At 42.4% G+C, this 13,324-nt stretch overlaps 3 protein-coding genes across 3 annotated transcripts in view; all 3 read left to right on the plus strand.

Annotated features, from left to right (window-relative positions):
* pcdh2ac (protocadherin 2 alpha c) overlaps positions 1–1,418 on the plus strand; it is a 25,091-nt gene extending 23,673 nt beyond the window's left edge. Inside the window, exon 4 of the mRNA XM_080840735.1 lies at positions 1–1,418. This exon is cut by the window's left edge and continues 978 nt beyond it. The gene's annotated coding sequence lies outside the window, so the exon portion shown is untranslated.
* The window catches only part of LOC308367035 (protocadherin gamma-A3-like), a gene marked incomplete at both ends in the record, with an annotated part of 261,143 nt that overhangs the window by 175,283 nt on the left and 72,536 nt on the right, over positions 1–13,324 (plus strand). The gene's annotated exons all lie outside the window — the stretch shown is intronic.
* On the plus strand, positions 10,596–13,269 carry LOC308366512 (protocadherin beta-16-like; the record flags this gene model as incomplete). Its single annotated transcript, XM_080840232.1, has 2 exons — positions 10,596–13,007; positions 13,240–13,269. 2 exons carry the CDS (start codon positions 10,596–10,598, stop codon positions 13,267–13,269), a joined length of 2,442 nt encoding a protein of 813 aa, XP_080696358.1.

The raw sequence follows: 13,324 nt of genomic DNA on the forward strand, positions 1-13,324 counted from the left end.
CTTCTGCTTGTTCTACTCTGTCAGTGTTCTCCAGACGGAAACAAAACGGACCCTTGTTCAGATCATGAAAGGACACCCAATTATTTAAAAAAATATATCCTGGAGAGAGGAAAAAAGCAAGTAGTCCATAGAAAAAAAACATAAGGCAAAAAAAGAAAATGCAAAAAAACTTTCAGCAGAGCGACGGAATGCAAGCACTTTTCATTTTGATTTTTTTCTTTTGTTCATTTAACTTGCACACTCTCTCCAAGGCTCTGTAAATGTGTATTATCGAAAACATTTATCCCTTTTCCCTCACAACGAATGAGCAGGGTCCAAAATCCACTCACCCGCCTACACCCCCTAGTGCTGAGGCCTACCAGACCCCCTTTCCTCAAAGCTTTTACAGGGGTAACTCTTGCCTCCCTTACATCAATGATTTTGTACAACCAAACCTCTGGAGAGAAGAACCAAGAACCAGGTAGAACCACAAAGATAGGAGTGATGGGGAGCGACAACCTCCGGATTTCTAGAGGGTTAAGATGAAGCCTGTGTTGGAAAGTTTTGTTCTATGATGGAAATCAGTGGGAATCTTTTAGAGCACTAGGAATGTTTTTCTTTTAAAAACAAAAAAGGAAAAAAAAGTTTACCCTAACCTACCCATTCCCCCTTGTCCCCCCTCTTAGTGAAAGCTTGAAGCTCATGCTGTGAATGTTTGGTAGTGCTGTCCCAATGCTTGTAGACTTTGCCCGTGCCCCCTTTACCCTGGATTTGTGCCTGCTTTCTCAGCTCATCACTGAGTGTACTGACAGCCCCCCCTCCCCCCACACTGTCCTACACAAACATACACAGACACACACACACACACACGTGCACACACAAGGACACTGACTGAATCTCACAAACAACGTTGCTCCTTGATGCCAGGGCATATTGGTTCCTTTGTTTTGTTTGGGTTGTTTCTTTCCGTTTCAGCTTTAGCAGTCAAGGGCCGTGGTTTTCCTACGCACGCTCGCTCGCTCTCTCTCTTTTGTTTTTTGTCTCTCTATTTTTCTCAAGCTTTAAGTGATCTTTAGGGTGTCCTCTTCTTTCAGGACGTCCTTTGTCTTTGTCTCACTCTCTATCTCTCAGACCAGGACAGCCACTGCCCCACCCTCTGGGTACTGGATGCGCTTCTTCTGGACATTGTGGTGTGCTCAACATGTAGCATGGAGTAATACGGAAAGCAAAACGCCTGTGTTCCAACCCAGAGGTGGGCCGGGCTGACTCTGACAAGCTCTGTGCAGTGTGTTACAGTCCAGTGCTTTCTTTTGTGTGCGCTTTCCAAACATGTGATTGCCAGGTCTGTGTTGGAAACAGTGCACCCTCTGTTCACACATCCTGTGCTGTCCATCACCGTGTCCAAAGAGAGGAGAGGAACCCAGACAGACGTTAAGGGTCAGGCGTGGAGAAGACGGTGGGGGGAATGCTGGGGGGCTAGGGGGGGGCTGGGGGTGCAAAACGACACCCTCTGCCTCGGTCCTCAAACCTTTTCAAATTGTATTTCAAATGCAGCTGAAGCCATACTCCAAACAATGCACATTGGCCCTTTTTACCGAGGTCTATTTGAGGTAAGAATGTAAATGTATGAATTCTCTGATTGGCTACGCAGATATAAATAAGCTTCTCAAAAGCCAAACCTGAAGTCTCTTATGTGTGTTAGAAGAGCTTCTGTATCCACTGCCTGTCCCCATTCAGTGTATTGTAAAAAATGACAAACACAAGGCAGAAACATGCTTCAGCTCCGCTGCTATTGGTTCCCTTCCCCTGCCTGTCTAATCTGTAGCCACACCCCCACCAAATCTCATGGCTCAAAATGTTGACGTCACAACATTTGGTGACTGCTGCATGTACTAATCAGAAAAAAACACATACTATATAGAGATATATATGAATATAGACATAGATGGCTATGATTTCTATTATTTTTGTTATGATCTTATGTTCTTCATCACTCGCACAAGAGATTTGTGTATGTACCGTCTCTGCCAAGCATCTGCATATGACACCCTCTGCACCCACTCACAGTGGAGTTGTTCTATGACGTTAAACTAACCTTCTAGATATTTGTACATGCTATAGTGTGATGCCCTCGAGCATACTTTCCCTCTCTTTTATTTTTCGTTTTCTGTTTATTTTTGATGACTAATGAAAAAAAAACATGTAAATGAAAAAAAAAAAAACTTTTTGTGTCTGGCTTTGACATAATGATCTATCTAACACTGTAATATTGTAATGGAATTACTATGTATGACAACTCTACAATGAATATCTTCTCTTTCACCCCTTCTTTGAAGAAAAAAAAAGAAAAGTGATAAAAAAAAATCCTGATGTAAAATACAGTATATGTAGTGTATGCTTGTATTTAGTGAGCGTTCATGCTGTCATTTTTTCTCAGTGTATGGTGGTGGTCAGTGGGTGGCGCTACACTGTCCTTTGGGACAGGGCACATCTGTTGTAAAACCTTTTTGTACACCTGCTCATCAACTGTGACGGTGAAGTAGTGAAGTTCATTTATCTCTCTTTTTTTTATTTCATTTCAATGGATAAAGTGGTAATGTGTTTTGTTTATAAATCACAAAAATAAATAAAGTTTTCTTTCTTAATAACGTGATTGAGAGTCTCTACCTTGATCTTTCTTTAGCACATAGTGCATACTAGCCTGGGTGACTAGAGGGAGACAACAAGTATGCTTATCTGTCCTTCGCATCACCATAGAAATACATTTGAAGGAGATACCAAAACTAGTTCCCAAAACATACCTTTAAAAAGGGATTGTTTCATAGTGTTGCTTCAACAAAAGGAATGAGGGTAAATGGTTATCTAAACTTCACACACAAAGTACCCTTTTCCATCAGTACAGAACCAAAAACAGTAGATTTCTTCTGTGAGGAGACAAATACCATGTTGTGCACAAACATACTGCTTAGTAGACCCAGTTTCATTCTCTCATTTCCAATAATTCAGTTCCCTTTTTCTTCATTTCTTTCCTTCCTTCCTTCCTTCCTTCCTATCTCTCTCTTCTCTCTCATGTCTCATTGAATTAATTGCAGTCTCTGCTCTGACACAGGCAATCACACACAGCCTCAGTAGAGACATGATGAGTAAGCCTTGAAGGCACTGATACAGTCCAAGTCATCCACGCATCTATCGATCCAGACTGATTTCTTTCTCTCTTTCTTTTTTAAAATAGTTTTTTTATTTTTGGAATAACGATGATAATAATTAGCCCTCATTAAGCAACTGAAGGGGTTTCTGGAGGCAGCCATTGTGCCCTGAAGACTTGATCATCTGAAATGACATCTGCTATTGATGCTAATTTTCATTTCTGCTGCTAATGAGGCTCTCATCGTCACTGACTGGCTGATGAGACTTAAACAGCCAGTGTGTAGTGCTCTAACGCTCTATGCCTCTTTCATCTCTAAGGAGCCCTCTTCTTGTGGTGTGTTGCTGTGTGCAGTATGCAGTGTCAACAAGCCTTGGAACCGCAGCTGAGATGTTGGCTGAGATGCTGGCACTCAGATTTTCTCTTGCTCACTCTCTCTCTCTCTCTCTCTCTCTCTATTTCTCTCTTACTCTCTCTCACTCCATTTGCTGCTAGTTTCTCAGAAATGCCACAGAAGAGGGTTGAAAGGTTCACATCATGGTTGCAACTTTCAAAAAGAAAAAAATATATGAAGGGAAATAAATCTCAAACGGCTCATGCACCACTGTGATCAAGGAAGGGGTTTCTATAGTTACCAAAAGGATGGGACAGGTTTCCATGGCAACATCTTTCTGGGTCTACTAAGAGATGAAGACAAGTGGAGGTGGAGTTGAAAAGGTAGAGAAGGGAAGGGTGTAGTCCCAGAACATTTGACAGTCTTGTGAACTTCAAAAGCGCTCAGAACACATCTCCTCAGCTGCAGTGCGTATGGCAACCACTGACATACAGTCACAGATGGAAAATGCTAGACACTCATCCCCTCTCTGTGGACGCATTACGGTTATTTCTGCGACCTCCAGTCCCGCAAGCAGATCCATGTCCGTGAGGACTGTTCCGCAAAGTGCCTATTAGAGATCACAGCCTGTGTGCTTTCTCAATTACCTCCCATTTATGTGCTTAGTTGGGGGTAAACAAACATAGCGACCAAACAAACCAAATAAACAAAACACAATAAATGGGCTGAGATCTAGCCAGCAGCTACAGTTCTACAGTAGTGGAGACAGAGGTCCCAGCTAATGAATATGGAGATGCTTTGTGGCAGAGCAAACAGAGCTGAGCCAGAGCCAGAGCAGGAGTGTGGGATGCAGAGACCGCATACGTGAAGCCCGTGGAGGTTTTAGGGTGGGAGTTGTGTGTGTGTGTTTGTGTTTGTGTGTGTGTGTGTGGGGTGGGGGGGGGGGGGGGGGGGGGGGGTGGGGGGAGTTGTACTGGCCCCATACAGTGAACATGAATCAGTGTGAGGACATCTGAAACATACACAATCGCATAGCACAACTAGTCACGCATTTTTGGGAGTGGACATCTCTTACACACTGCCAGGAAGCTGTAAAAGGGATTAAAAAGGCTCAGATAACACCATGTCAAACTAGAGAGTATAATTAGCACAATTTGTGAATTAATTATGATATATTGTGAATAATTTATTACAATTCATCAAATGCATTACTTTGCAGATAACAATTCTGGTTTGTTTGTTTGTGTAGGAGGCTGGGGTTGTGAACAAGTCACTGAGAAAGGACATATCTATAAACTGGCTAGAGTCTGCCTGGATACCTAAATTATTGCATAAAATCAGTCATTACATGCAGGGGCGAGTCACATTTGTTTGTTTGGGTGGTGGTGGTTGTGGTCAAGTGTCACGGAGCTGTGTTAGCTGTGTTTTTGGCAACACTCAGGGCCAGTTTGTATTGTCACTGTCCTGGGAAGAGGTTCAAGGGAGGAGGACAGGGGCTGACCGTGGCGGGTGCGTCCAGGGTCGCTCTCACCTCCATAGCGAGGGTGACTCAGCACGGCAACTTCCTGCTGAGGCTGCAAACGGGCAGAGCTGGAGACGTGGCGACGGCACATTTACCGTCCCCCATAAATCAGAGCGCTGACATCCACAGATGCTGTCGCCAAGCCAAGCCCGCAGAGACAAGATGAGACACGAGACCAGAATACACAACAGGTAGTTCCCTCGCACAAGATATATAGCTAACTCACTTTCTGTCTCTCTCTTTCTCAACTAGAAATGCACACACACACACACACACACACATAGAGGTCCATAATGGAGTCTATCTGTTTGTCTGTATGTGTGTGTGTGTGTGTGTGTTTGTGTGTGTGTGTGTGTGTGTGTGTGTGTGTGTGTGTGTGTGTGTGTGGTGTGTGTGTGTGTGTGTGTGTGTGTGTGTGTGTGTGTGTGTGTGTGTGTGTGTGTGTGTGTGTATATGTGTGCTCATGTATGCAGAAAGTTAAAGGCAGTAGCAGTTGTCCAAGTGCACTCTGGGGTAACTACATCTCTGCAGTTTGGTAACACTATTATAAACAATAAAGATTGATGGTGGCACGGCACTCTTATTCTATTCACTTCATTTCAAAGAACATACCACATCACACACCCACGGCAGAAACAATAAGTCATCCTGTTTAAGGTTACACTTCGTGTGACATGACACTGGAGAGTTGAAAACAACTCTGTAGGTTAATGTTTGTGTTATTACACCTTAAAGTACTTGGTGGAGATACGTTTTCTTTTTACTGTGAGTGTGAAAGATATGCTCTCCCTTTCTGTCCAGGAGGACTGAAATATGCATTTTGGTGCATACAAAAATGTCTTGTCCTATTGAAGAACATGAGAAACATATAAGCAGGGTCATTGGAACCTCCGTTCGGCAGACATAAGCAACAATGTAATACACAAGGCCTAGCCAGTAGCAGGAAAGGATGCTGACACAATAATTGACACCATGGGATGGAGCATGTGATGACAGCAATTGGAAGACAGAAGGATGTATATAGTGCATTGTGAAAAGCCCTCTTGAGTCATCCCTTTTTGCTTGTCTTGATAGAAACCAGGCAAAACTAATTTGGTCGATGTCTGTATGTGTCTTTTACTGAAATAATGGGACTGTAATTGTGACAAGTGAGTTGGTAATAAGAAGGGGCCTTGCAGAGCTCAGGATTAGTTTCCCTGATGCCATGATTAAAGCTACAGTTTCACACCTATGTTGCCTGAACATTTATTTTTTTCAACCACAACTTTTTACAACAAGAGTGGGGGTAAAAAGACAGAGTCATCATATCTCAGACACATCTTCTGATTTGAAGTTGAGCTCCTTTAATGTGCCAAAATAGTCTAATATGTGGCTTAACTATCTGGAGGTCAATCACTCATGCTACGACACAGCCCTACCCCCTACTCTCTAGTAATGTTCACTTGCATTACTGAAAAATGAAAACATTTTAATATGAGAGGGGGAACAAAAGTCAAATAAATACAAATGTGTGGTGCTGAACAAAAGCACAGCATTAACATTAAATTTTATCCAGCTATGATATAACAAGGGATGCTGTCTGGAGGAGAAAGATGAGGATGGTTCAAGGGTGGGAAAATGCTAGTGATTGTACATTTTCAAAGTTAAAATATCTTTCTGTCTCCCATTATCTTGCAGTTTGACGATTTTGAAGGTAAAACAGTACAATGTTGTGATGGTGGTGGTGGTGTGTGATTGGTTGGGTGGTTGCGGGGGCACGACAGTTAGTGATGAGATGCAGGCAGGGGCGCAGATAGCACTGTCCCCCCCAGATTCTTAGTGACCTGTTCCGTCCCCTCCACTCTCCCTACGTAAGGCGACAATCATCAGTAAAAAAAAAAAATTGCGTCCTCCCCAGTTCTAAAATCCCATCTGCACCGCTGGATGCAGGCACACCCGTCTCTGGCAGACACAAACAGTTCAGTCCTGTGAGGCTGAGGTTCATGAATGGCATGTCTGATGAACCCTGGTGCGAGATAATCTCTTGGCTCTTCGTTATTCTACTCCCAAAGCTCTCTATGCGGCCAAGATACAATTAGCATTTGATTACTTTGATGAGAAAAAAGGCTTTAGAATCCTCCCGTGTCCTGTGTGCAGGGAACTCTGACTCATTTAATATGTGCGTGTGCTCCATTCATGAACTGATCCGGCATAATACACTCTTGCGTTCCACCTTTTAGTTAATTCAGATACTGTGCGAATTAATAAAGCTACGTTTCAGCCTAAATACAATAAAGTGTTTATTTTACAATTGATATAGCCCAGTGAGCACTGCGTACAGAGAAATGACAACGCCTTAATTTTAAAAAGACCACAGCTCCCACCATGCACTGCTTCAAGGCGTAATATTTACGTAGCAAAACAGAAGCACGCCGTCCAGACATGTCCAAGGAAAATAGTTCAAGTAGAAAGAGGCTTTTAACAACCAAGCACGGAACACAAACGACACCAAGACGAATAACACTTGCCGGCTATGAATTCGTGTTCGAATTCCTCGTGCAGCTTCAAATTGGGAAGAAAAGGTTGCTGTTTTTGTGAGTGGAAAGACTTCACGCTGTGGATATAAACGATTATCATTGCCCCACATTTATCAAGTCACCTAAAGCCATGTTACGTGGACTATCCGTGGCACGTGTGTTGTGGAAATGCCGTTTATGTGACTTGAATGTCTAACCGGTAAAATCTACATTTATTTATTTATACACATTTATTTTAGACTGTCCAATAGCGCCCCGACCAGTGCAAGCGGGGCTGCGCTGTAAAGGATGATGAAGTTCCAAATTCCAAAATCGAATAAACCACTCAAAAACAACAGAGGATAATAGAAAAGACACCTTCAAATGACTTTACTCGTGAATAATGTTGAGTTTATTTTCGTGCTTCGTCGGCAATTGTTGCTGGAAAAGAGGCTTGAGATGTTGAGCAGCCTCGGATCTTTTTTCATTTATTTATTTTTTTAACTTTTTTGGACCTAATGAAAATGCACCCACTTACAGGATTAAAAGTAACGGAATTGCGAATTGGTAAACGATGAAAACAACAACTGGAACAACAACTGGACTGGAAACAAGCATCGGAATTGCAAACAAGCTAACTGGTGAACTATCAGAGGCGTACATACAGTAGCAGACTACGGCAGGTAAACGAGGACAAACTGGGTTTTCGCCACAGCTGTTTTGAGGTAAGCGATTTGTGTTTACTACTAGCTGGCATTTCTGGAGAAAACTGGAAAAAAGTTATCAGACATATATTTTGACATGCAATCCCACCGTTCAACGTTAAGAGACTAGAAAAAAAATTATCGCATGCAAGCGTTTGTCTTGAAACGTGCCAAGAAACCAGAAAGATTAACTATGGAGGACATTTGTTGATTGAGATACGGCATTGTTTGAATGATCTACTCGCAAGCTGTGTTTTTGTGGTTGTTCGCGTTTTCCTAAAACACCGGGCGTATACTTCCTTGAGCACGAATGCATGTACCTATGGGTCGAGGCCAATGATAAGCACGTGTGTATGATTTGCTGTGATGATATCGACTTAAAGCTTATCCTAGCGCTGTTGCCTCCGGATTTGAGCATCCTGTTTATGAGGGTTGGCTTACTTGCAGTTCTCTCTGTGTCACACAGCGTGCCGCTGCCCCTCTGGCCCAGTGCTGTAGCACGCTGAAATCTGAAACAGTTTACGGCGACGGTTCAAATTGAGAAATATTACTACGGCAGGAAATCATATTTAGTTACTTCTTTACCAATTTTAATGAAGGGATATTGGGGAAGCATAATACACAATAGTAAAATATGTTTACATGTCTGCAACCTTTAATCGAAACTCAACACTATGTTAAAGGCAGAACATGTCAATAAGTTAATATGGACTAACTTGCAGACAGATTGAGAAGTTCAGCTCACTTGAACTAGGCGAGCATGTATTGGATCATGGAGCATGAATTGATCATGAAGCATATTGGATCATGGTGCATGGATCCTCTGTGCTCAGATACAATAATGACAACATCTGTGTATAAATGAATGATCCAATCAATCAATAAATCAATCAATGTAGTTTATGAAATAGTCTTATACTAAAAGTGGGCATGGTGTTAAGTGCCTTTATCAGCTTTTTGTTGCGTTGTGACGCTTGACACTGTCTTTTAAAATGTTAAGTAAAAACCTTTGTGAAGGGCTATTTAAAAAGTCACTTTTTAAGTTACTACAACAAATACCATTGTGTAACTTGCCAAGCTGACAAGCCATGGGAGGACCACTGTTCAGTGACATTAATAGTTTTGGTTTACCAGTATTTAGATTGTTTGATTTGTTTCTGGGGAAACCGTTCATGAGAAGAGATGTGATAGTATTGTGTTGAGCAAAGCTTTTGGAGATATCTTTTGAAACGTGTTGGGTGCAAGTATATTTAATCTGGTGCTTGTCAGGTCTGAGCTCTGTCCTTGTTCTGTTTCAGTTCGTTTCTCTTGTGTTGTCACTCGTTCTTCGGTTTTGTGTTTGTTTACCTTTTGTTTCCTCGTGTCTGACTCCTCACGCCCCAGCCCTTCATTGTCTGCCCCGCCTTGATTGTTTTCACCTGTCCATCGTCTGTGTATTGTTGTTTTTCGTTGCGTTCTCGTCATTTTAGGTTACGTGTTATGTTCATTGTATTTCTCTGTGTTTCTCCGTGTTCTGTATATGTTAATTGTTTACTCGTGTTTCCGACCTCGGACTGCATGGACAACGACTATTATTTTGCCTATGCCCTAATTGGATTATGTTTGCTTGTTTCTGGACTGCCTACCTTTGTACCTTTCCTGCCAGTAAACGTTTGTTCTTTATTCAACTGCTAAGTTCTTAGGCGTGCGTTTGAGTTCTGCATATCACCCGCAATTCGTAACATTGATGTGATATTGCCATTGATTATGTTCTCATTAAGCACAGATATTGATTAGTGTCAGTGCATAAAAGCGCACTTGTGGTATTATAGATTTTAGAAAATGTTATTAAGGATAGACAATTGAACTGCATTCGAGTTGTATATACATGCAGAGATAGGCTATACATACACACGTAAACATAAGCATGTGCCAAAATGTAATACAACATATAAATGTTGTAATAATAATAAACTTCAGAAATCACTTCAGCAATCAAAAGTCTACAGGGCCATAAGTGCTGGTCCATAGACTGCTTTCAGACAGCAGCTAATACTCAGAGAAGAGAAAGGAGAGTTGGAGAGGGGGAAGCTCAAGCCTAATCGCAGCACATTGAGCGGTTGCTGTCCATGGTGCTTAAATCTGCTAAACGGATATAGCGCGCAAATTCTCAAAGACTTTTTTTCACGAACTGTGCATTTGTCAATACGTCATGCAATTTAATCTAAGAACACAATGTGTCGCTGTTTATCAAGTATAGCAAGGTTCTCCATGCCCCTCCTTGTAGGTACAGACCGACACAAAGTAGCAGCCTGATTTAACGAGGCCTGCATCTGGGATTGGTTTCAATGCGTGTAACCTACCCTAATGCCTGGATTCATCTTATTTTAGTAAGAACACAAAATGTTTAGTCTGTCGTCAGTAAGATATCTGAAAAATGAGACATCTGGGCGTTGAGAGAGCCCCGTCACTATGGACACCCTTTGTCTTCTTCGTCTGCGTTATCCTCCATGGTTGTAAAGGCGATGTTCGATATTCTATTCAGGAGGAAATGCAACACGGCTCTGTAGTCGGGAAGATTACACAAGATCTGGGAATTGACACAAAATCGCTTTCGGCACGCAAACCGAGACTGGATTTCGAAGGCAGTAAAGGTTATTGTAAGTTTAACTCGCAGACTGGAGAGTTGACTGTGAACGAAAGAATGGACCGAGAAGCGATGTGTGGCCAGAGATCATCGTGCGCGGGGCATTTTGATTTCTTTCTCGAAAACCCATTAGAATTCCACCGCGTAACTCTGGACATACAGGATGTTAATGACAACTCTCCAAAGTTCAGGAACGATGTGATTAATTTGGAGATACAGGAGTCGGTCGTCAAAGGAGCACGGTTTTCCATAGACGAGGCACATGACGCAGACACCGGGGTGAATTCTGTGCAGGGCTACACGCTCTCAAACAATGAACATTTCTCACTCGCTGTTCATAGCAGCACAGACCGAGGCAAGTACAGCGAAATTGTACTTGAGAATGAGCTCGATCGGGAAAAACAGGACCACTTGTCTTTAGTTCTGTCCGCTTATGATGGAGGGTCTCCCCCGAGGAGTGGCTCAGTGATTATAAATGTAAAGGTGCTCGATGCAAATGACAACGTCCCTGTGTTTACGCAGCCTGTGTATGAGGTGAGTCTGCCTGAAAACTCCCCTTTAGATACGCCTGTGGTACAAGTTAGCGCTAGTGATGCAGATGAAGGAGCAAACGGAGAAGTCACATATGAATTTAGCTATCTTTCAATCAATGCTGAAAATCTATTCGGCATCGACCCGACAACAGGAGTGATTTCAGTAAAAGGGACAGTAGATTTCGAGGAGTCATCTTCTTTTGAGCTTCGTGTGAAAGCGAAAGATGGTGCAGGCCAGGCTTCATCATGCAAAGTTGTAGTAGAAGTTGAAGATGTGAACGACAATGCCCCATTTATTGTTATGAAATCATTACTTTCTCCTGTACCGGAGAATCTACCTCCGGGCACAGAAATTGGCATAATGTATGTGCAAGATAAAGACACTAGAGCTAATGGTAAGATTAAGTGCTCCATTGATCATTATGCACCCCTACATTTAGTTCCATCTGTCAAAAATCACTTTTCTCTATTAACAACAACTGAGTTGGATCGTGAAGTTCAGTCAGAATATAATATTACCCTAACTGCAACAGACGATGGCTCTCCTCCTCTCTTCTCGTCCAAAACGTTTTCGTTATTTTTAGGGGATGTAAATGATAATCCACCTGCATTTGAGAAACAATATTACCATGCCAACATTCTCGAAAATAACAAAGCGGGTTCATCATTGTGTTCTTTACTAGCTAAAGACCCGGACTGGAGACAAAATGGTACCGTTTTTTATTCTCTGGTACCCAGCGAGGTCAATGGCCACTCCATCTCCTCTTTTATATCTATCAATGGTGACACGGGTATTATTCATACGGTAAGACCTTTTGACTACGAGCAGTTTAAGAGCTTCAAAGTTACTGCCGTAGCAAGAGACAACGGATCCCCTCCGCTCAGCAGCAACGTTACCGTGAACATCTTCATTATGGACGACAATGATAACTCCCCGCAGATACTATACCCAACCCTTGAAGGAAATTCTTTCATGACTGAACTGGTACCTAAAGCTGCACAAGCAGGCTCTCTGGTGTCCAAAGTAATAGCGGTTGACGCTGATTCTGGGCAGAATGCGTGGCTGTCCTACAGCATTGTGAAATCTACTGACCCTGGACTGTTTGACATTGGTGAACACAGCGGGGAGATTAGGATGCAGAGGGACATTTCTGTAACTGATGGCATGAAACAAAACCTTGTCGTGTCCGTGAGGGACAACGGACAACCATCTCTTTCTGCAACATGTGCTTTGTTTTTACTCATATCAGATAATTTGGCCGACGTTTCAGAGTTTAAAGATATGTCTCTTGAAGGAAATGACGCCAAACTCACTTCTTACTTGATTATAGCGTTAGTGTCAGTGAGCACCTTCTTCATTACCTTCATCATCATCACTCTGGCTTTGAGATTCTGTAACAGAAGAAAACCGAGACTGTTGTTTGACGGAACCGTAGCCATTCCAAGTACCTATCTTCCTCCAAATTACGCAGACGTGGACGGCACTGGGACTTTACGCAGTTGTTACAATTATGATGCTTATCTTACCACGGGATCTCGCACCAGTGACTTTAAATTTGTCAGATCTTATAATGAAGGAACGTTACCTGCTGACCTGACATTAAATGAGTCTCCACCTGCCTTTGGCGACCACAGCACATCTGGTAACGAGGCTGAAGTTTCTTCTCCGGTAAGAAATCGTTCGATTCTTCTTACTTTTTTGGTATGCCAATCTTGATTGTTTTTAATATTAACTGTTGCTGTAAGAATGGGTTAGTTTGTGTGTGTCATATCAGTACACAAATACTTTTAAAAATACAATCTGAAACTATATTGTTATTTCTGACCGACTCGGTGTGTCGCTGTTCACCAGCACATCCATAAGGGTAAAGCTTTCCACACACGTCTCTTTTCTTTCATAGTTGACCAGCACAGTGTTAGATACGTCCTAAGAAGGCAATTCCTCTTCAATTTGGGACATATTCAATGCTTTATTCATCAATCATT

Source organism: Sprattus sprattus (genome assembly GCF_963457725.1).
Source record: "Sprattus sprattus genome assembly, chromosome: 6".
Taxonomy (NCBI): Eukaryota; Metazoa; Chordata; class Actinopteri; order Clupeiformes; family Clupeidae; genus Sprattus; species Sprattus sprattus.